The sequence below is a fragment of the Scyliorhinus torazame genome, chromosome 11, assembly GCF_047496885.1.
Source record: "Scyliorhinus torazame isolate Kashiwa2021f chromosome 11, sScyTor2.1, whole genome shotgun sequence".
NCBI lineage: Eukaryota > Metazoa > Chordata > Chondrichthyes > Carcharhiniformes > Scyliorhinidae > Scyliorhinus > Scyliorhinus torazame.
Genome location: NC_092717.1, coordinates 145383487 through 145408168, shown reverse-complemented (window position 1 = coordinate 145408168; position 24682 = coordinate 145383487). Strand labels below are relative to the sequence as shown.

Here is a 24682-nt window from a genome sequence, read left to right as displayed (position 1 = left end):
AAAGCATTGATAGAATATACTTTGCTTTCTTCTTTATTGAATTGATTGTGATATTGGACATGCTAGCACTCAGTCGTCTATTTCTTCCCTTCCATGTTAAAGTAGGTTAGCTTGGAGTTATTAAAGGATATAATGTAACAAATATTGTCAGAAATTATCTAAACTAAATGTTAATCTTCCAATTTGTGCTTATTTATGCTGAATGGGCTGTGTTCATGTTATTACCCAGTAGGATTATTGGTTTTGTACTTAACTCAGCCATTCATCTTAACTGACTGCTAATGCTGTTTTTTAATTTCATTTGTAGTCATTTAGACAACCATCAGCTCTGGGACCCAAATGCATTTGCTGTTTCCTGCTTCAAAATTACAATGTATTCTATTCAGGTGAGTTTGCATGATTTTCTTTCTGCAAGAAGGAAAAATGCCTGCAGCCTTATAGAGTCATAGAATCATAGAGTTCCGACAGTGCAGAAAAAACCCTTCAGTATATCGAGTCTGCACTGACGATAACTACCCATAATCTCATGCCAATCCCATTTACCAGTACTTGTCCCATATCCTTCAATGCGATGGTGTTTCAAGTGATGATAATAATAATCGCTTATTGTCACAGTAAGAAGTCTTACAACACCAGGTTAAAGTCCAACAGGTTTGTTTCAAATCACTAGCTTTCGGAGCACTGCTTCTTCCTCAGGTGAATGAGGATTCTTCACATCTTGGCTTATTGTCACAAGTCGGCTTCAATGAAGTTACTGTGAAAAGCCGCTAGTTGCCACATTCCGGCGCCTGTTCGGTGTGGCCGGTTCAGGAATTGAACCCGCACTGATGGCATTGTTCTGCATTACAAGCCAGCTGTTTAGCCCACTGTGCTAAACCAGCTCAAGTGCTCATCCAAGTACTTTTTAAAGGTTGTGAGGTTTCCAGCTTCCACTAAGTTTCCAGGCAGTGCATTCCAGATCCTCACCACCCTCTGAGTGAAATGTATTTTCTCAAATCCACTCAACATCTCCTGCCCCTCATCCCAAAACTATGCCCCCTTGTGATTGACCCTCAAACAATGGGAAGAGCTGTCCAAGTCCCTCATAATCTAAAACACCTCAATCATATCCCCCCCCTCAGCCTTCTCTGCTCTAAAGAAAACAATCCGAACCTAGCCGGTTTCTCCTTATAGCTCAGATGCTCCATTGCAGGCAACATCCTGGTGAATCTCCTCTGTACCCTATCCAGTGCAGTCATCTTCCTATAGTGAGGTTACCAGAACTGCACATATTACTCAGCTGTCTGTACAGCTTCAACATAACCTCGTTGGTCTTATATTCTATGCCATGACTGATAAAGGCAAGTGTCCCATATGGCTTCTTAACCACCCTATTCACGTGCTCTGCTGCGTTCAAGGATTTGTGAACAAGTACCCCAAGATCTGTCTGTTCCTCTGAGCTACCTAGTGTTCTGCCATTCGTTTCTTGCTCCCTTGTCCTGTTTCCTCACACTTAACAGGGTTAAATACCATTTTCACTGCTCTGCCATCTGACCAAACCATCTATATCTTCCTGGAACCTTTAAACCTCTTATTCACTGTTAACCACCCTACCAATCTTGGTGTGGTCTGCAAACCTACTCATCATTCCCCCCCAAGTTCTCCTCTATATAATTTATTTATTTATATATATATATATATATATATATATATATATATATATATATATATAATGTGTTGTTTTCTTCTCTATTAAAAGCTTAAGAAGTGAAATGTTTTATCATGATTATCCATCATGATACAAGTGCTTGATTGCATTTTGATTTTAGGTCCATGCTCTATTTTCTGATGAACTGCAAGTAACTGAAGTGGTTTCATTTTTACATTACATTACATATTAAGTATTTTGGAGATGGTAATTTCATATTATACTGTTCAGCTGTTTCGCTATAATCTCAAAGACCGATGTATGTGACGTTTATTTACTTTGGCTAATTTTACTGGATCATGTGCCTAGTGGGAATTTTATCTGCCAGGAGTGCAAAACCAGAGTTATCATAGAATTCCTGCAGTGCAGAATCAGGCCATTCAGCCCATTGAGTTTGCGTCGACCCTTGGAAGAGCACTCCACCCATGTCCACTCCGCTGTCCATCCCACCCTATCCCCGTAACCCCATAACCTAACCTGAGCATCCCTAGACACTAGGGGGCAATTTATCATGGCCAATCCACCTGATACGCACCTCTTTGGACTGTGGGCGGAAACCGGAATACCCAGAGGAAACCCACACAGACACGAGGAGAACGTACAAACTCCACAAAGACAATGACCCAAGGCCAGAATTGAAAGTGGGTCCCTGGCGCCGTGGCAGCAGTGCTAACCACAGTTGTGGTTCATACAGTTGGGGGGGGGGGGGGGGTGGCAGGGGCAGGAAGCTTCCTTCACAATGCAATTTGTAAAAAGGTCCCTCCTTGGTGAAGCATGAAATTTGGTTCTTCATTTTATTTTGAGGTAGCAAAAATTTTAATCTAAAATTTGAGCGGTTCAATATAATTTTTGTTACTTTCCCCTTCCACAACTTCCCACAGTTTTTCCTGCTTAAACCCAGTATTTATATGTTTGGTCCAGTTCAGTTCCAATTCCGTTCAGTTCAATGGTAACATCCAGGATAGTGTTGGTGGGGGATTCAGCAGTGAGAATGTCATTGAATGTCAGGGGGAAGATGATTAGATTCTCTCTTGTTAAAACTGGTTATTGCGTGGCACTTGTGTGGTGTGAATATTACTTCCCACAGCCCAAGCCTGAATGTTGTCCGAGTCTTGCTGCATTTGGCTTCAATATCTGAGCTGTTGCGAACAGTACTGAAGATTGTGCAATCATCAGTGAACATTCCCATTTCTGATTTTATCATGGATGAATGGTCACCGATGAAGCAGGAGAAGATGGTTGGCCCTGGGACATTACCACGAGGAATGCTCCAGTGACCTCGACCTGAGACGATTGTCCTCCAACAACCACGCCCATCCTTTTTTCTCGATATAACTCCTCAAACAAGGGGAGGGTCTTTCCCCGTTTACCTTTGACTTCCACTTTACTAAAACTCCTTGATGCCATACTTGATCAAATGCTGGTTTGATGTCAAGGGCAATCACACTCACTTCTTGTGTTCAGCTTTTTTGGCCATGTTTGAACCAAGTCTATAATATGGTCAAGAGTTGTCTCACCCTCACGTAAACTGAGCTTAAAGAGCTGGTTTTTGGTTGTGAGTGCTTCTTGATTGCGCTATCAACGACATCTTCCACAGCTATGCTGATGTAAGAACTTGTGTTCTCATAAGTGCCTCATTAAACAAACTTCACATTGTTTTCTGATCCTTTCCTTTTAAACTAGATTGTTGCTTTCATTTTCTTCACCTTCTTGAAAATATTTTTATTTATGTCTCTATTTTGTATGAAAAAGCTATTACTGTCTGAATTTGTTTACAAGAAATCTAACATTACAGGCTCAGCATTCTCATCACGTGATTCAGCAGATTCTTCGGCATCTGGACACTCACAACAAGGATTCTCCTCGGGTCCGAGCAGGCATTGTACAGGTCCTTTTAGAGACTGTTGCTATAGCAGCAAAAGGTTCTATTGGTAAGCAGAATTGACATTAAGAAAAAAATGAATGAAACTAGCAGAATTGACTGTTTCCATTTAGTACAGAGGATTCATTTTCTATGTTCATTTGTTCACCACGCATGCAGTGGTCTCATTTATGACTTCAATTGTCCCCCCAATTCCCTGCACATGAGGCACTTCCTGATTTCAGCTGTAGATTTGAGTGTAATGTAGAGTGCAGGCCGGTTGCCTCTGGTGAGAGAAAGATGATCGGTCAAATCACCTGGCAAGCAAAAAACCTTTATACGATAATTTATATGCTTTACAGGTGACACCACACCCACAACATCCTTCTGTGTTTGTCCACATTTAAAGAATTATCTCACATGTTGTGGTTCCAGTGTCCATTTTCCCCTGCTTTTCAATGTGCGTGTTCCATTGTCTCTAACCGGCTATCTGACATCATGTGCTGGAATTGACCTTTTCTCCCTATTTTCATACAATTAGAGGAAGTACAGAGTAGCAGTAATGTAGGGCTACCTGGTTCCATAAAGTGAGAAGAATGGCTCCATATTAATTTTTCCTTAAGCAGCATTCCTTTTGAGTTCTTTCAGGCAAAGGAAGTTAAAGTAGTTTTATAAGGTTTGTAAATCACTTGTGTTTGTTGGCTCTGCATTTCCTCTTTTGGTAATCCTTGTTTGAAATGTGATATTGCAAGAGCCAAACTGTAGTTATTTGATTGACTGATTTCAGACTTTTTCTGCTATTATATGTACGATCACTATTGAGTAGCTGAGTTACATCTTAATTTCTTCTCTTTCTTCCTTCCCTAAAAATAAATTACGTAGTTACGAGCAAATATTTAAGTGAGTACTAATTTTGATTTTTTTTTCTCTTTAAATAGGCCCAACCGTTTTGGAGGTCTTTAACACATTATTGAAACACTTGCGCCTCAGTGTTGATTTTGAGTTGTCCAATGAGCGTAGTTCTACTGGTACTTTATCAACAAGCAACGATGAGAAAGTAGTTCAGGATACAATTATCCAGACTATTGGTGAGCACAGGTTTCTGCAGTGTGACATTTGTGTTCATAGTTTCTGATTACACTAGTTTGGGCCATGACTGCATGCTGACTGTATAAATCATAATGGGCTCGAGCATGAAACCTCAAGTACTTCTCGTCGAGTGACTTGAACTTAAACTCTCATGTCACCTTTTGTAGGCTGTGAAATTGCATGTTTATTTGACAACTTTAGGTTGCATCAAGTGCAGCCATATTTTGCAAAGACACCAATAACAATAGAAAAACATCTTCCTGGCTATGTAGAATTGAGAGAAATTCTATGCAAATACTTAATACATTATGTATGCTATTCATTTTTTAAAATGTTTTGACCGTCCTGTCTGCTAATTTAACTATACCTGTCATTAATTTAAATTTTAACACAATATTTGAGTTTCTTAATTATAACTTCCGCAGCACTATTTCTGATGAGCTCTTGCTCGGACTGGCACCTGTGAACAAAAGTTGAGCCTACTCACTTGCACTCTCACCTACACGATCAGAGTATTTTAGTGCTTGCTATGAAACAAATGATTAGAATTGAGAGCAGGATATGCTGAGGCACACTTTTCTTGGAGTTAACTCTCACTGTATCCAAACTTATTACATCCAACATTTTCAAGCCCTTCATGAGAAATCATTCCATGTTAACAGACTGATTTAGGTTACTGGTGCAAGTACAAGTGCACTAATCAAATACACATCAGTGCTTTACCAAATCTGTCACTTGCAGCAGTAGTGATAGTGGCTTCTTGCTTAATGTTTTTATTTCATCACCTCATTGCCACTCGTCCACAATTACCACCATCAACCCTGTGACAGATGTATAACATTGTGACAGATGTTTAATGCATTTGAGGAGTCGATATGCCTGGAATGAACATGACAATCAGAGCTAAGTAAAGGTGGATGCTATTCCTAATGTATTAGTGAGAGGGAGCGATGAGAACAGACCACATTGTTGTTGCCTTCAAGTTTTCTCTTTGGAATTATATCGTGGTAATTTTCTTTATTCAGGGCTCTAATGTGAAACCCAAGCCTCGATTGCTCATGAGTAACTTCATAATGATATATAGGACTGATGAGAGTTTCTTTTTCACCAAGTGCCAACATAAATTCACAATTCCTTTCTGGTTAGTCACTAGCATTGATCCCAGACCAGAGCTCAACAGTGGTTAGGATACTGGACCAAAACCCCAATATTTTAGCTTATTTTAAGACCATGTGGAAAGAATGATTCACTCTAGGTGTGATTGCATGAAAAAAATAAGACTTTGGCATTTCTAAAACAAAACCTTTATTATAAATCAATATTAAACTTGTAACTTCACACCCGTAAAATAAGTTACAATTAGCCCTTCACACAACTATATAATTTCCCATTAAATAATAAGAAAAGAGCTCTTAATCAGTTTAAAATTAGCAGGGCGTAGAGTAATACTTGCTTTAAAACAGATTTAGCTCTGGTCGGAACCCCTTCCTATCTTCAAATAGCTGCTTTAACTAGGTTGTTTCAGTCTCTTCCTTGTCTTCAGACAGACAAGAATGCTTTGCTTTAAAATATTATTACACTTTTTTTATTTTATCTATCCAACTTGAAAAGAATTGTGGACTCAGGCAGATCAGAGCTCAGCTCCTCTCTAAGCTTCTCGAAACTCACTGCCTTTCTGAGCTCCACCCAGCCATGACCACATCTCCCTAAGCAGAAAATACAATGGGTGTGATCTAACGGAAAAGTTTTAAAATGTTATTTGTGGAGGCTTTTTCTGGGAGTTTGTTGCTGGCTCGTAAGTCCCCCACCGCTATCTAACCACACGCAAGTCACTTTTTTGGGCACTGGGGAGTTTCTCCCCGATCAACACCACACTTAGAATTATTTTCATCACTGGGCAGCTGAACACGCTGCCCAGATCGACTTCTCCAAGATCGGGCCACCATTTTGCAATGGTGCCCAGATCTCTAAGAGAGCTTGTGGTTTCCCCCACACACCCCACTCATGGGCAGTGTCAACCCCCCCACCCCCAAATGATGGCACCCCGCTATTGGGTTGCTGAGGCCCCCACTTTGCCCATGCCTCCATTCTTGGCATGGGTCACCCAAGCCCTGACACTTGGCAATGTCACCCTGGGCACCCTGGCAGAGCTCCTGCTGGCTTTGACGTGCCACTTGGTCACTTTGGCAGTGTCAGGCAAGCCAAGGCACCAATGCTAAGGCGCCAGCCTGGCAGGCCAGGGGGCCACCCTGCCCTATCCGTGACCGCCTAAGGGCTTCCGATGTCCAAGGAAACCCCCTGAGTGCCGTTCCGTCTGGTCCACATTTGTGTGGACCAGCACTGAACGGTGCCCGGCTGGGGACTCTCTGGGGAGGCTGTTGGATGCCGGGAGCCCAGTGGATCCCGGGTGAGCATGCCGAAGTGGGTTTAAAACTGACTTCAGCGCGCTAAGCTTGGTCACACCCATTGTGGGTGGGATCCTGATCGCAAAGCCTCGCGAGGTTTGGATAGATCTTGAGGGGTACTGGGTGTAGGGAAGGCTGTGGGGAGGGTTCTCCAGTCATCTACTAGGTGCGACATGCTCCCGTTCGGGCGCAATAGGTCACGCCTATTATCTCTGCCGGCTGCAAAAGCTGTTAACTCCACAGGGACCTTCCCACAACTCTCCAGAAACCTTCCCAGCCAAGCCACTATGCATTAGCCCAGACTGACGAACACATTCCTTGCCGATTTCACCTGCTGTTTCCTAGAAGCAAAACAAAATCCTTTTTTGAACTCATGACCACTGCAGAACAGAATTCTTTTTAAACAAACACATTCTAACAACAGGCTTTTAACCCTTAAATTACTCACTACATTTATAATCCAATTTTCCGAACGTCTTCCAATCGTCTCACGAGTTTAGACATCAGTAATGTCCTGAAAACACAATGTGGGTGAGGTTTCGCTCTGAACTGCTTCCGCTCTGCAGCAATAAATTCACCAGAATAGGAATTTTAAAAACTCACTTAACCACACCGAACCTCTGGTGAAGTGATAGTGGCAGAGTGCGAGCAGCAATAAAAAATTATTCAACGCTCTTTGGTTTTCATGTTAGAACTCTTGGAATGAGATGGTATGTATCCATTGGTACATTGTTTCAAAAGATGAATGCTCTTAAAGATTTCAGACAAGTTCTTGTTTATGTAGCGAGAAGAGTTAGAGCTCAGCACCGCCGCCCCCCCCCCCCCCCCCCCCCCCCCCCCCCCCCTCCCTCCCAAACAAACTCCCACAATCAAACGGTGTCCATTTGGCACTCTTGATTAGTTGGTTTTATTGGTTTTCCCATATGTAAACATTCATTTTAATTTATTATGGCTCATTTTGGGAATGAACTATTGAATAAACCTGAAGTGAGCTGGCAAGTTACATTAGCCCAAGAATTACCGTGGCAATCCATTGAGCGGTGATAGTTGTTAGTTAGCCTTGCCTCTTTATGTTAATGATATTCACCCTGTAAATTGCTGAAGTTGAGTTTGAAAAGGGTCATCTCGGTAAACGCACTGGAATCTGAGTGAACATATTAGATGTATAAATCAGATTGCAGCATTGTGAAATTAACAGCATAAAGACCAAAAAGGAACTACAATAAGAATGGTGTGCTAAAATGTCAAATCTGGGAAGTGAAATTGAGAAAAGGAAAGGTTCAATTGCGATAGAAAAAATGTTAAAATAATAGACCACTTTAAAATCTGCAATTATTGTTAAAACCTGAAGGATGAGAGTTTGCACTTCTAACAGTTAATCGTCAGTGCCAAGGAATTTGGCAATATTTCACACATCACTTAATTAAAACTGCACTAAGACGTGGAAGTAATTTGATTTATCTTTCTGTAATGAAATAGCTACCATGCTAGTACATGGCTCCAAGTGTTTGAATAGAGAACCTCACTGTGTGATGTAATTTTTACGTTGATAAAGCTGCCCCCTCTTGAAGTTGCTGTGGCATTTATGCATAAATAATGCACATTATTTTAACAGCAGATTTTGGGCCAGGGTGCCTGGTAATGGATCAGCAGCTTAGTAAAAGCCTCCTGTTCCTATTGTTGTTCTGCTTTGACATTTAAAAGATGGAACCTGAGAAATACCCGAGGAAACTAATTTTTAACTGTGCAATAAATACCAAAATTAATGACCCTAACAGGATGAATTATCTTTTAAAAAAGACTCTCCTTTCACTTCCTTTTTTAAAAAAATGCCAAAGCAGCATTTGTAAGCATATGCAATTTTTTTAAGTGATCCTGCCGTTTGTAAGTTCTGTGAATCATCTTTGTCAGTCTTTTGTTCCTGAAACTGTAGAATTAAAGGTCAGTTTATTGCTTAAAATGCTGACCTTATGTGAAATTTCAAAGGAAAGAACAAAACTGGTTTTAGGATAAATAACTACTATGAAGGGCATATGCCGTATCTGCCAGGAAATGGTGTTCGAAAAATATTCTCAAGCGTTCAGTTGTTGCCGTAGTGATGCTAAGTACGATTGCTTGTGATCAGTTATTCCACAGTAACTGAATCTAATTTGCATATACTTGCATGTGGAGGAAAGGAGATCCCAGCATGAGAGAATGCCTATTAAAGAGTTTTATTCATTATAAAACTTTCAGTGAAAATATGTAAGTGATGGTATAAGAATAAGTAATGCTGTCATCTCAGACTTGTATTCTTGTTGTGTGACATTGAGCCTGCAGCCCAGAAGTTATCCTGCTGATTCTCCTCAGCTGAGTAATGAAGAACATTTTATATTGCATACTTGGATGTTTGCGCATAAACTAAACCGGAGCAGCTTATGTTTACTTTTATGAGATTTAGAACTCTTTCCTTTTAGTTGCAATAAAAAAGACATCAAAAGTAGATTTATAAATTTACAAGTGTTCCAAATGGGTAAGATTAATTAGCAGAGCTGGTCTCAAAATTCTTGTTGCGTTGCCAGAGGGTAATTTTCATCGAGAGTGTAAATGATGTGGTCAGTCCAGGTACTACACCCATGCAAAAGGATTGGAATGCGACGACTGCATTTTCCTGCTCCACCATGTTTAAATTAAATTTGACAAGCTGGTAGTGTAAAATGTCTTCCCTATTGTAATGGGCCAGGGTTTAGAGAACCCCAAAGTGTATCATGGAGTTCACCTGACCCACAATTTTTAATAGATTGTGGTATGGGAAACACACGGTCCACTCTACAGGTGAGGTACAGCAGAAATGGAAAAGGTATGTTTTAAAAGCAAAACAATGTTTATTCTATGAACTCAAGTTAACCTTTTAAAAACATACAATGAACATCTTGGCAACCATTAATTCAAATACAATCACAAAAAATACAACACTAAGTAATGCTTAAGCTGTCCTTTTAACATCCAGAAGACTTACAAAAGAAACACCTTTTAACAGAAGCACATCAGGTTAAAGTTACGACTGAAAACATTAATAATTCTGAATTCACCAAATGATCAAGAGATAGTCTTTTCATGGCAGAGAGACCAACAGTACAGCTGCTCTGTCTGGCTTCAGCTGCCACACTGAAAACAAAACTATAAAACACCCTGCAGCAAACAGCCTAAAACAAAAGTAAAAAGCTGACAGCCCAGCTCCACCCACTCTCTGACATCACTGCAGTAGCAAACACCCATTTCTTAAAGGTACTCTCACATGACACCTCCCCCCCCCCCCCCCCCAAGAAAAAAAAACCTTCAAGATGGTTTCATTTTTCACCTTTTCACTGTCGTTTAAGAAATGCACACAGTAAATATACTTTTTCGTTTCAAAAAACAACACATGCAAACAGGTCTAATAATATAGTCCATTTTTGTTCTTCCTCCAACTGAAATCCTTCCTGATTGACAGTCTCTTTGAACTAGAAGGTCTCTGCATGATCTGTCCATTGCTCCAAGCCTCGGCATTTCTCTTTAAAGTCAGATACTTTAGTTCAGTCTGATCGCAGAGTTCTTTGTAATTCTCCAACACATGAGCATTGTTTATCACAGCTTTCAGGCAGTCAAATGCCTGTTGAAAGTCTGCTGTCCACTGAAATTTTCGACGTTTCTTCAGCAAGTCCATTAGTGGAGCAATCACGCTACAAAACATTTGCACAAATGTTCGATCAAATCCACTCATGCCAAGAAATCGCATTATTTCCCTTTTTATTGAGGCTATCGGAAACTCCTCCATAACTGTTGGTTTCACATCCCATGTGACCATTCGACCATGTCCGATTGTATGGCGAAGGAAAGTGACTTGGGCTTTTCCAAATTAACTTTTGGCTAGGTTTATCACCAAACCCGCCTCCTGAAGTCGATCGAATAACTCCATCAGATGTTTTAAATGTTCTTTCAATGTCTGGCTGAAAATTACCAGATCGTCGATGTATACCGCACAATTGGGTAATTCCGAAACGACTTGTTAGTTAACCTTTGAAATGTGGCTGGTGCGTTTTTCATGCCAACTGGCAGAACTTTGAATTGGTATATACCATCTGGAGTCATAAAAGCTGAAATCTCCTTCGCCCTTTCGGATAAAGGTACCTGCCAGTAACCTTTAAGTAAATCCAGTTTTGAAATAAAAGTTGATTGTCCCACTTTCTCAATGCAATTCTCAAAACGTGGGATAGGATAAGAGTCCGTTCTTGTAACTGCATTAACCTTTCTATAGTCGACACACAACCATTGGGCACCGACTGGTTTAGGTACCATAACTATGGATGAGTTCCATTGGCTGCAACCCACTACAATTATGTAATTTTTAAGCATACTCAATCTCTTTGTTAACCTGTGCCTATTTTAATGGGTGAAGTCTATATGGATGTTGTTTGATTGGAACAGCATTTCCCACATCTACATCATGTAAGCCATTTTTGTACTTCCCAATTTATCGCCACAAACTTGCCCATGTGATATCAATAACTCTTTCAGGTCAGTTTGATTTTCCTCTGACAGGTAACTCAACAATTTATCCCAATTTTTAAGAACATCCTCGTTTTCCAATTTAATTTGAGGTATGTCAAATTCACAGTCATCTGGATTTGGTTCGTCAATTTGAGTTAGAATCATTAAAACCTCCTTTTTCTCTCCTTCCCTTTCAAAGTACCTTTTAAGCATATCCACATGACATACTCGGTGAGTCTTCCTTCTATCTGGTCTTTTTACCACATAATTCACCTCACTTAATTTCCTTTAAATCTGATGAGGTCCACAAAACCTAGCTTTTAAAGGTTCACCTACCACTGGTAACAACACTAAAACTTTATCTCCACTAAAACTTTATCTCCACTGGCAAAACTACGAACTTGGGTTTCTTGTCCGCTACCCGTTTCATCACATTTTGTGCAACTTTTAAATATTGTCTAGCCAATTCACCTGCTCTATTTAATTGTTCCCTAAAATTTGACACATAATCCAATAGTGTAATTTCCGATTTCTCACTCACCATCTTTTCCTTAATCAATTTAAGTGGTCCTCTTACCTCATGACCAAAAATCAGTTCAAAAGGACTAAATTTTGTTGACTCATTAGGTGCATCCCTAATTGCAAACAGTACGAATGGAATTCCTTTATCCCAATCCTCTGGATAATCTTTACAGTAAGCCCTCAACATTGTCTTTAATGTCTGATCCCACCTTTCTAACACTCCCTGCGATTCTGGATGGTACGCAATTTATTTAAATTGTTTTATTCCTAAGCTATCCATAGCTTCTTTAAATAACTTTGAGGTAAAATTTAATCCTTGATCCGATTGTATTTCTGTGGGTAGTCCATATCGAGTAAAGAATTTAAGTAACTCCTCCACAATCTTTTTAGCTGTGATATTACGTACTGGAATGGCCTCTGGAAACATAGTAGACACATCCATTATCGTCAAAAGATATTGATTCACACTTTTCATTTTCGGAAGCAGTCCTACGCAACCAATTAGGACCCCGTGTAAAAGGTTCTTCAAATGCTGTAATGGGTATTAAGGGTGCTGGTTTCATCACTGCTTGAGGTTTCCCTATCACTTGACATGTGTGACATGACTGACAAAATTTAACTATATCTTTATGTAGTCCAGGCCAATGAAAATGTTTCTGGATTTTAGCTTGAGTTTTCCTTATTCCCAAATGACCTCCCACTGGTACCTCATGTGCAACTCTCAACGCCTCCTTTCTATACCCTACCGGCAATATTACTTGATGAACATCTGCCCACTTTTCAGCCACCTGCATATGTAAAGGTCTCCATTTTCTACTCAAGACATCACTATTACGGTAATAACACTCTGGTACACTCTCAGATTCCTCTTCCGTGCATGCTTTCTGCTACATCAGTTTTATTTCTATATCTTTCTGTTGTAACTTTGCCAATTTTCCTGAACTAAAAATATCCGCATCATCCTCCACCTCTTGTTCTTTTTCAACCATCTGATCAAAAATTGTTTCTGACAATTGCACTTCAATGTCATCTTCACTCTTTGATTTCTCCTCTTGTTTTAACCTGTGACTTTGAGACCTTATCACTACAGAATCTGGAAAAATCCCAGGATATTCGTCCTTCAACACTTCAGTTGTCTGATTTTCCACTGGCTTATCAACCACAGTAGGCATCACTCCCACCTGCGATCCAGCTATATCATTACCCAAGATAAACTCTATTCCTGGACAAGATAGTTTCTCTATTACTCCTACTACCACTTCACCACTCTTCACTGGACTTTCCAACCTTACCTTATATAATTGAACACTATTCCTCTCACCCTGAATGCCACCTTTTCTGGCAACATTCTTCCCAAACTACATAACTCCTCATCTCTTACCATTAAAGATTGACTAGCTCCCGTATCTCTTAAAATTGTGACTTCTTTACCTGCTCCTCCTGATACACGAGTAAACTTTACCCACACAAGTAAATTCTTTAAAGAGATCTGGCACCTTCTCAATCACCTCTTGATCAGGCTGTACAATCTTTTGCACCTCCTTCGCTTCACTTGGGCTTTCCTTTACCACTTTAACAAACCCCACTGTCTTATCCTGTTTTGCCACATCAGCCTTCCCAGTGCTTTTCTTCAACTACCAACACTGACTTTACATGGCCTAGTTTATTACAGTGAAAACATTTGAAACTTTTCATGTCTCTTCCACCCTCCTGGATTTCTTTTTTAATCTGAGGTACACTCTCCTTATTATCTCCCATCAGATCACATTTACCTTTACCACTTGAGTATTTCTCATGTCCCCAGTTTCCATCCCTCACAGGCTGAAACTGATGTCGGAAACCAAGCTTTGATTTATGAACTAATTCATAATCATCTGCCATTTCTGCTACTAACCTCGCAGTTTTAACCATCTGTTCTTCCACATGAGTTCTCACTACATCAAGAGTTGAATTTTTAAACTCCTCCAAAAGCATAATTTCTCTGAGAGCTTCATACGTTTGGTCTATTATCAAAGCCCTTATCCACCTGTCAAAATTACTCTGTTTGGTCCTTTCAAACTCCATGCATGTTTGACCAAATTCTTTCCTTAAATTTTTAAACCTTTGTCTGTAGGCTTCAGGCACTCGTTCATATGCACCCAAGATGGATTGTTTCACCTCCTCATACGTCTCAGATACCTCCTCTGGTAGTGATGCAAACACTTCACTTGCCCTACCTACCAGCTTTGTTTGAATCAGTAATATCCACATGCCCTGTGGCCATTTCATTTGTTTAGCTACCTTCTCAAATGAAATGAATCCGGCTTCTACCTCCTTCTCATCAAACCTTGGCAATGCTTGGACATATTTAAATAGATCCCCACCAAGCCTTCTACTTTGACATTCTTCCTCACTATCCTCGTCACTATCATCCAACTGTGCGTTTCCCTTTACGTTTGCCAATTTTAACTGACTGTCATGTTTCATGGCCATTTTCTGAAGTTCAAACTCTCTCTCTATCTTTTTCCCTGATCTGTATCTCCCTTTCTCTTTCTTTTTGTTCTGCTAGGGCTATTCTATTCTCCTTTCTTCTCGCTCCTTTTCTTTTTCCTCTTTCTCTCCTTCCTTTTCCTCTCTTTCGTATTCAAGCTGCTTTAATTCTTTCTCATGTTTCATTTGTAACTGAATTTTTGCCATTTCCAATGAATCAAACTGTATCTGAGGCAACTTTAAATGCTTAGCCACCACCATAATTACCTCACCTTTTCGCATTTTGTCAGGTAATGTTAACTGCAATGTTTTTGCCAAATCTAACAGTTTGCTTTTAGTCTCTGTCCGTAAGGTACTGCATGTGACCGTCTCCACCCCCAGAAACTTGAGAGCCTCTGAAAGAGCCATTGTCCACAACACACTCCCCACTTAAACTAGAATACCACACCTGATGCGCAACCACAATATGCTCACCCCTCACTGTCTTTAAGTTCACCAAGCCAATCCAATAGATAGACTTTTATCCCCCTCGAGCCCCCAATTTGTTATGGGCCAGGGTTTAGAGAACCCCAAAGTGTATCGTGGAGTTCACCTGACACACAACTTTTAATAGATTGTGGTATGTGGAGCACACGGCCCACTCTATAGGTGTGGTACAGCGTATGTTTTAAAAGCAAAACAATGTTTGTTCTATGAACTCAAGTTAACCTTTTTAAAACATACAGCGAACATCTTAGCAACCATTAATTCAAATCCAACCCCCAAAGAACACAACACTAAGTAATGCTTACGCTGTCCTTTTAACATCCAGAAGACTTACAAAAAGAAACACCTTTTAACAGAAGCACATCAGGTTAAAGTCACGACTGAAAACATTGATAATTCTGAATTCACCAAATGATCAAGAGATAGTCTTTTCATGGCAGAGAGATCAACAAATCAGCTGCTCTCTCTGGCTTCAGCTCCCACACTGAAAACAAAACTAAAACACACCCTGTAACAAACAGCCTAAAACAAAAGTAAAAAGCTGAAACTGCCCAGCTCCACCCACTCTCTGACATCACTGCAGTAGCAAACACCCATTTCGTAAAGGTACTCTTACATGACACTATATTTAAAAAAAAGCTCTATTTAAAGGGAGAGTGGAAAGTTGAGAGGGGAAGATGTTTCCTTGTCACACAGGCTGATGAGCACTTCCAGAAGATGCACATTTACACATTCTTACTCATCTGTGCAACAGTGAGAGCATGGTGGTGAGCTGCTTTCTTTGACTGCTGAACACTCTGCTATTAGGGAAGGAGTTCCAGGATTTTGACCCATCGATGGTAAATGAGTGGTGATATATTTCCCTAGTCAGGATGGTGAGTGACTTGGAGGGAACTTGCAGGTGGTTGTGTTCCCATGTATCTGCTGCCCTTGTCCTTCTAGATGGTTGCGGTCTTGGGTTTGGAAGGTGCTGTTTAAGGATCCTCGGTAAGTTTAGATCTGAGTGACCCTGGCGCAGCCCAACTTACCCGGTTAATGCTAAGTAAGTACCGCTTGATAGCACTGTTGATGATCTCTTCCTTCACTTTACTGATGATAGAGAGTAGATTGATAGGGTGGTAATTGGCTAGGTTGGATTTGTCCTGTCACTTGTGTAAAGGATGATTTTTCACATTTCAGGGTCATAAAATCATAGAATTTACAGTGCAGAAGGAGGCCATTCGGCCCGTTGAGTCTTCATCAACCTTTGGAAAGAGCACCCTCCACCCTGTACCCATAACCCCACCCAACCTTTTTTTTTGGACACTAAGGGCAATTTAGCATGGCCAATCCACATAACCTGAACATCTTTGGGCTGTGGGAGGAAACCCATGCAGATACGGAGAATGCGTGCAGACTCCGCAAAGGCAGTGATCCAAGCGGGGAATTGGACCTGCGACCCTGGAGCTGTGAAGCAACTGTGCTAACCACTGCTACCGTGCTGCCTGTAAATGCCAGTCGATGCCAGTGTTGTAGTTGTACTGGAACAGTTTTCGTTAATGTTTAAAATGATTCAAGAATGTAATACTGCAAAACAATGGGAATATTCAGCAGGCCAGGCAGTATCTGTGAAGAGCAAAATAGAGTTAACATTTCAGATGTGGGACATTTCCTCAGCTGGCAAGTTAGAAATGCAATAGGGGTGGCACAGTGGTTAGCACTGCTGCCTCACAGTGCCAGGGACCCGGATTCGATTCCGACTTTTGAGTGTCTGTGTGGCATTTGCACATCCTCATGTCTGTGTGAGTTTCCTCCAGGTGCTCTGGTTTCCTCCCACAGTCAAAAGATGTGCAGGTTAGGTGGATTGGCCATGATAAATTGCCCCTTGTGTCCAAAGATGTACAGGTTCGGTGGGGTTACGGTGATAGGGCAGGAGAGTGGGCTAGGGAGGGTGCTCTTTTGGAGGGTCAGTGCAGACTTGATGGGCCTATGACCTTCTGCACTGTAGGGATTTTATGGTTTATAGCGAGTGTAGGTCGGGAAAGGGACAAAAGCAAAGTCTGTGATAGGGCAGAGGGCAAGTGAGATTAAATGACTCCAGTGTTCATGAATGATTACAGTCAGAAAAAGTTGTATATAAAAGCAAAATCCTGTGGATGCTGGACATCTGAAGTAAAAATAAAATGCTGGAAAAATTCAGCAGGTCTGACTGTATCTGTGGAGAGAGAAACAGTCCATATGAATTTTCTTCAGGAAATTTTGTCATTTCTTTAAAAGGTCTGTGTAATCCCTAATTATTTTAAGAATGTTTGTAAAGGACTTGTAAGGCTTTGAATCAATTGTAAATAAATCAATTGTAATTCCCTTGGATAATACAAAATTCTGGTCCAGGAGACCTGGTAGCCCTTACCTTGGCTTCTTTATTAACTTCCGATCTGTTGGTGCTGTTTCCATGTGACTGCCTGTCATAGAGAAGATCTGCAGACACAAAGTAGAGCTACCGGGGCAGCATGGTAGCACAGTGGTTAGCACAGTTGCTTCACAGCTCCAGGTTCGATTCTCGGCTGTGTCACTGTCTGTGCGGAGTCTGCATGTCCTCCCCGTGTCTGCATGGATTACCTCTGGGTGCTCCGGTTTCCTCCCACAGTCCAAAGATGTGAAGGTTAGGTGGATTGGCCATGGTAAATTGCCCTTGCTGTCCAAAAAAGGGTGGGTGGGATTACTGGGATACAGGGATAGAGTGGAAGTGTGGGGTTAAATAGGGTGCTCTTTCCAAGGGCCGGTGCAGACTTGATGGCCTGAATGGCCTCCTTCTCCACTAAATTCTATGGTCTAAAAGCAGATGAGCTTGAAAGCAAGGACACAGATGCAAACACCAAGAAAGCAGACAGATAGAGGAATACAGATCTCTTGATGAGTAGAGGCAAATCACTCTCACTCCCTCCTATTTGTACTAGACTGTCTGGCTGCTCAGATCATGGTCTGCCTCAAAATTGGAACAGGCAAGAATTCGGCAGTAAGTTAATGCTTCTCTTCCAGCTCCAGCCCTATTTTGAAGGGCAAACACAAATCCAAGCGCTGATAAACTATTCTAACTAATGTCATTGTCCCTTTAATGCTAAATTGTCACTTTGACAGAAAGAATGTGTCATCCCACTCGCCCTTCCTGATTGACCTGGAAACTCAAGAGGCTGGATAACCAATCTCAACAAAGCCCAATCAGCTATCAACAGGTTTTTAACATGAAAATCTGGATACCCTGCTGTCCCCATCCCCCCCCCCCCCCCCCTCAGTAGTTTGCTTTTATTATTCTTTTGGGTGACTTTTATGAGACAAAGTGCTGATAATGTGCTAGATAGGATTTCCCGAATTGTATAAGAATATTGGCCCATCGAGGACGAAGGAATGGTGGCGTATATGTAAATCAGGATCATATGCCTTTGAGTGGATATTGGAAATGATGGTGTTCTTCTCTTCGCCTTGCCAATAAAGGTCACGGGAAGCAAGGTGCTGTCAAAGTGCCTGACCCCTATATATTAATCTGTCTATCCTTCTGAAGATGATTAGTCCTATTAACAGTTAACTACATTAGTCCGATTCACAGTTAACCATATCCTCAATTTTTGTGCCAGTTGCAAATGAGATATTGTACCCCCAAACTTCAGTCCCAATCATTTTATATTTGGAATGAGGTACAGTACAGTCCCAAAACTAAAGCATTTAATGCTGACCATCACTGCTACTATCTCACCACCCTTTGAATTAAAGGTACTTTGACTTCTAAAAAATGATAACTAAAATAACCTTTTTTTTTTTTGCATTGTCTAAACTTTCATTTGAATGGGGCATAAATTTGCAGCCTCTTATCTGAATTCATCATTGTACATTATTGAATGTGAAACTAGTTGAATTTTGTGTAAATTGTTTTGTTTTAGGCTTTTTTGGGAGTAGTCTTCCAGATTATCAAAGATCAGAAATCATTATGTTTATTATGGGGAAGGTGCCCACTTTTGATGCTGGATCACATGCACTGGACTCCAGCCACTCTGGGTAGGTATCAATTTCTGTACCAGAAGGAATTAGTGCAAAATTCAAATATATTATTAATACATAGGTAAATATTTCTTTTAAATGTTTTTTGTATGCCTCATGTGACTTTGTATTTTAGTCCAATGTCAACAGGTGCTAAGATGCTCATAATTGGGCATTAGCTGTCAATCATGCTCATAGAAGCAAGATTGGCTGATTTAGCCGATTTGGGAAATGGCAAAATATTCAGGAGGACTCCACAGATTGAAGTTTAGGCACATCAGAGCAGCAGCAGGAGCCTTGTAATTGTTCCGTTATCAGGAGTACATGACCTGGTAGTGCTTGGTGTTGGAACTACATCATCTCTTCCCCCAAAACGGAAGAGTGATCCAATTCCCAGCACTGATCTCATCTTGCAAACTTTAAAAAAAATTTAATACAAGGCAATAGTTTGATTCACCTTTGTCCAAAAATGTTTTCGAACAGCAGCTATTTTAGGGCAACAAAAGTTACCTACTTATTCCTGGTTCCCATGTACTTTGTGTAAGACAAGTGAGTGTATGAAGAGACAAAAAGTATTGGATAGTTAGAGGAACTATGAAATTCAATTAAGCAGCATAACACAAAATAGTAAAACATACTATAGGTGCATAAATATTTTGAAAAATCAGAAAGACATTAGGAGTGGACAGTTATAAAATCATAGATGATGATAACAAAATGACAGAAAAATCAAATAGTTATTTAGCTTTAGTATTTGCCAGGGGGACATATCAGGTGGGCATGGCATCATACAGTGAGATTGGAAATGATATATTCACATTTAAGATTAAATGAAATCACTTATTGTCACAAGTAGGCTTCAAATGAAGTTACTGTGAAAAACCCCTAGTTGCCACATTCCGGCGCCTGTTCGGGGAGGCTGGTTTGGGAATTGAACCGTGCGGGAAGAGACTCTGCCTCATTCATCCATCACACGAGCGGTAACCCCTTAAGATCATAGCCCATGTGCTGGATTACAAGTGCAAGCTGGAACTCCTGAGTCTGTTCCTGGAGCAGACTCTCCATGAGAGTTGCCACACTCTGGAGGGATGGTCAATGCAGCACTCATGTAAAGGACAAAGGAAAGTCCAGAAACCAGGGAGTTGTGACACAAGTATGTCTCCGTAAGACTGTTAAGTTAAAGGAACAAAGAAAATAAATTGAACAAGATCCTTTTCGGTGAAGTTAAAGGACAAAGCAGAGAAAAAGTTCTGAGTTAGAGACCTTTCCAAGAACCATATTTAAAGCCATCTGGGTGAGAAGCAAGACATCCAAATTAATCAAAAGTTTAGTGACATCCTAATACAGCCTGTGAAACAGTAATGTTCTGTTGGCATGGCTGTGTATCTGAGAGATTGCGTGGGAACTTGAATGCCCATGGCAATCCAAGGCAGAGAAATCCTGAAATGAGAGCTAGGAATCCTGGAGGTAGATCCTTGGTGAAGGCATCCTCGAGAAAACTTTGTTTGGGGAAAGATTCCAAATATATTATTTGAGAGTGGCGTTTGGAAGCACTTGTGTAGAAGTCTGAGTTCCAGTCAGACCAGTTGGCTCAGAGTGTGACGAGCATCTGGGAGGGGGATTTGATGTGAAGTCCACTGAAGTTGTTTTGGGTGGTATCTGTCACTTGGTTTCAATGTGGTGTCTGACAAGTTTGCCAATTGGTTTACATTGACTGTGTACTTGCTGAGGACATCAGAGTATAAGATCTATTTTGTGACTTTGGTTATTCTTTGAAATCTGTGTACCTCTAAAGGTATTGGTGGGCCGAAGGTGTGGTGTATTATAGTTAATATTGTTTAATGAAGGTTTTATTAGTTTATTTAAAAGTTAATGAGTCGTCCTGCGACTTTTCATCCACATCTCTAAACAAAACATAAATGTTACGATCTATCGAGCCAGGATTCCATCCTGGGACTTGACTGTCCAGTAGTAACATCATCTGGGATCGTAACAAAATATAAAACTTAATTCTTCAAAGGAGACTGAAAGAAAACATGCAAATGCATTGCCTTTATGGGAGGATATAACTGCTAGGATGAAGTTGAGATCAGAGGAGAGCTGGCAAGTTGGATACTGGCTTGGGCGCAGAAGACGGAGGGTAGCAGTAGACTATCGGCGTTCCACAGGGATCAGTTCTGGGACTTTTGTTGTTCGTAGTGTATATAAATGATTTGGAAGAAAATGTAGCTGGTCTGATTAGTAAGTTCGCAGACGACACAAAAATTGGTTGAGTTGTGGATAGTGAAGAGGATTGTCAGAGGATACAACAAGATATACACTGGCTGGAGTCTTGGGCGGAGAAATGGCAGATGGATTTTAATCTGGGCAAGTGTGAGGTAATGCACTTCAGAAAGTCCAATGCATGTAGGAATTACACAGTAAATGGTAGAACTCTTGCAAGTATTGACAGGCAGAGAGATCTGGGCGTGCATGTCCACCGATCACTGAAAGTGGTAACTCATGTGGATAAGGTGGTCAAGAAGACATACGGCATGCTGGCCTTCATCGGTCGGGGCATTGAATATAAAAATTGGCAAATCATGTTGCAGCTGCACAGAACCTTAGACCTCATTTTGGAATATTGTGTACAATTCTGGTCGCCACACTACCAGAAGGATGTGGATGCTTTGGAGAGGGTACAGAAGTGGTTTACTAGGATGTTGCCTGGTATGGAGGGCATTAGCTATGAGGAGAGGTTAGATAAACTCGGTCTGTTCTCACTGGAACGACAGGTTGAGAGGCGACCTGGATAGTCAGATGCTCTTTCGTAGGGTAAGAGAGTCGAGTACTAGGGGATATAGGTTTAAAGTGCGTGGGGAGGGGCTTTTCACAGTAACTTCATTTGAAGCCTACTTGTGACGAGCGATTTTCATTTCATTTCAAGTTTAGAACAGATGTGCGAAGCAAGTTTTTTCTTTTTACAGAGGGTGGTAAATATATGGAATGCGCTGCCTGGGGAGGTGGTGGGAGCAGGTACGATAGTGGCATTTCAGGGGCATCTAGATAAATGTATGAATAGAGTGGGAATGGAAGGATATGGACTCTGAGTTCTCCCAGTGAGCCAGAGAAGAGACAGCCAGAGTGAGACAGCAAAGAGTGAGTTTGGGAATTTGAATCTAGGTGGGAATTGAATCGAATCAAATCAGTAAGGTAGCTCCATTTAAATTTCAGGAGTTTAAATTAATTTAAATTAATGTAGAATTGTGCAGTGTAGGTTAACAAGGGCTGTCCCACCCACTCACATAACTGGTTGGCAGTTAAGTGTCAGTCACTTTAAATCCACCTTGATCTAAAAGCAGGTGGGGGAGGGGAGTCAACTCAGGCTAATTTAAAAAGAGCAACTTATAACTCACTCCCAGTGAGTTCTCCCAGTGAGCCAGAGAAGACATAGCCAGAGTGAGACAGAACCAAGAGTGAGTTTGGGAATTTGAATCTAGGTGGGAATTGAAGCTGGGTGGGAAGGAGGTAAGTGTCTGGTAAGTAGTGTTTCTGTTTTCTTTTTCTTTTCATTGGTATATTTATTATTTTTTTCTTCGTTGTATATTTATTTATTTATTTTTTTTGGGGGGGAATTGTAATTGTTGAAGTTAACCGAAGGTTTAAAAGATGGCAGGAGACCTCAGACCCGTGTCATGCTCCTCGTGTGCGATGTGGGAGCTCAGGGACACGTCCACTGACCCTGGCACCTTCACGTGCAAGAAATGTGTCCAGTTGCAGCTCCTGTTAGACCGCCGGACGGCTCTGGAGCTGCGGATGGACTCACTTTGGAGCATCCACGATGCTGAGGACGTCGTGGATAGCACGTTTAGCGAGTTGGTCACACCGCAGGTGAAAGGTACTGAGGGAGATAGAAAATGGGTGACCAAAAGGCAGAGCAAGAGTAGGAAGGCAGTGCATGTGTCCCCTGTGGTCATCTCCCTGCAAAACAGATATACCGCTTTTGATACTGTTGAGGGAGATGGCTCACCAGGGGAAGGCAGCAGCAGCCAGGTTCATGGCACCGTGGCTGGCTCTGCTGCGCAGCTGGGCAGGAAGAAGAATGGCAGGGCTATAGTGATAGGGGACTCAATCATAAGGGGAACAGACAGGCGGTTCTGTGGACGCAATCGAGACTCCAGGATGGTATGTTGCCTCCCTGGTGCAAGGGTCAAGGATGTCTCGGAGCGGATGCAGGACATTCTGCGGGGGGGGGAACAGCCAGTTGTCGTGGTGCACATAGGCACCAACGATATAGGTAAAAAACGGGACGAGGTCCTACAAGCTGAATTCAGGGAGTTAGGAGTTAAACTAAAAAGTAGGACCTCCAAGGTAGTAATCTCAGGATTGCTACCAGTGCCACGAGCTAGTCAGAGTTGGAATGTCAGGATAGATAGGATGAATGCGTGGCTCGAGAGATGGTGCAAGAGGGAGGGTTTCAAATTCCTGGGGCGTTGGAACCGGTTCTGGAGGAGGTGGGACCAGTACAAACCGGACGGTCTGCATCTGGGCAGGACAGGAACCAATGTCCTGGGGGGGTGTTTGCTAGAGCTGTTGGGGAGAGTATAAACTAATGTGGCCGGCAGATGGGAACCTATGCAGGAAGTTGGAAGGTAGTAAGACAGGGACAGAAACAAAAGGCAGTAAGGGGGAAAGTGTAAGGCAGCGAAGCCATAGTCACAAATCAAAAAGGGCGACAGTACAAGGTACAGTGACTGAGGGGAGCTCAGTGAATAGGACCAGGAATACTAAAAGGAATAAAACGGGAAGTAAAAACATTAATGGTAAGCGACGCGGCAGGTTGTTACATGAAGATATGGGTTCAACGACAAGGAAAATTAGGAGAAAGATTAAGAGGAAAAATAACTTAGGAGAGGTTACTGATCGAGGTGTTAAGATTCAGAACAGAGGTAAAAAAGCCAACATAAGTGTACTTTACCTGAATGCTCGTAGTATTTGGAATAAGGTAAATGAGTTGATGGTGCAAATCATCGTGAATGACTATGATTTAGTGGCCATTACTGAAACATGGTTAAAGGATGGTCACGACTGGGAGTTAAATATCCGAGGGTATCAAACTATTCAGAAGGACAGAGTGGATGGTAAGGGAGGTGGTGTAGCTCTGTTATTTAAGGATGACATCCGGGCAATAGTAAGGGATGACATCGGTGCTATGGAGGATAAGGTTGAATCCATTTGTGTGGAAATCAGGAACCGTAAGGCAAAAAAGTCACTGATAGGAGTAGTCTATCGGCCACCAAATAGTAACGTTATGGTGGGGCAGGCAATAAACAAAGAAATAACTGATGCATGTAGAAATGGTACAGCAGTTATCATGGGGGATTTTAATCTACATGTCGATTCGTTTAACCATGTCGGTCAAGGCAGCCTTGAGGAGGAGTTTATAGAATGTATCCGCGATAGTTTCCTAGAACAGTATGTAATGGAACCTACGAGGGAACAGGATCTCCTAGTTAGGGATCCTCTCGGAAGGAGCGATCGCAATATGTTGGAATTTAAAATACAGATGGAGGGTGAGAAGGTAAAATCAAACACTAGTGTTTTGTGCTTAAACAAAGGAGATTACAATGGGAACTAGCTAAGGTAGACTGGGAGCAAAAACTT

General features: G+C 41.4%; 1 protein-coding gene across 6 annotated transcripts in view; it reads left to right on the top strand.

Moving 5' to 3' along the window:
* efr3a (EFR3 homolog A (S. cerevisiae)) overlaps positions 1–24682 on the top strand; it is a 235163-nt gene that overhangs the window by 124817 nt on the left and 85664 nt on the right. For all 6 annotated transcript variants that reach the window (XM_072467858.1, XM_072467857.1, XM_072467854.1 and 3 more), the window contains 4 exons: positions 308–386; positions 3483–3618; positions 4487–4636; positions 18943–19057. In XM_072467858.1, the coding sequence (XP_072323959.1) occupies positions 308–386; positions 3483–3618; positions 4487–4636; positions 18943–19057 (480 nt within the window). The remainder of the gene's footprint in view (positions 1–307; positions 387–3482; positions 3619–4486; positions 4637–18942; positions 19058–24682) is intronic.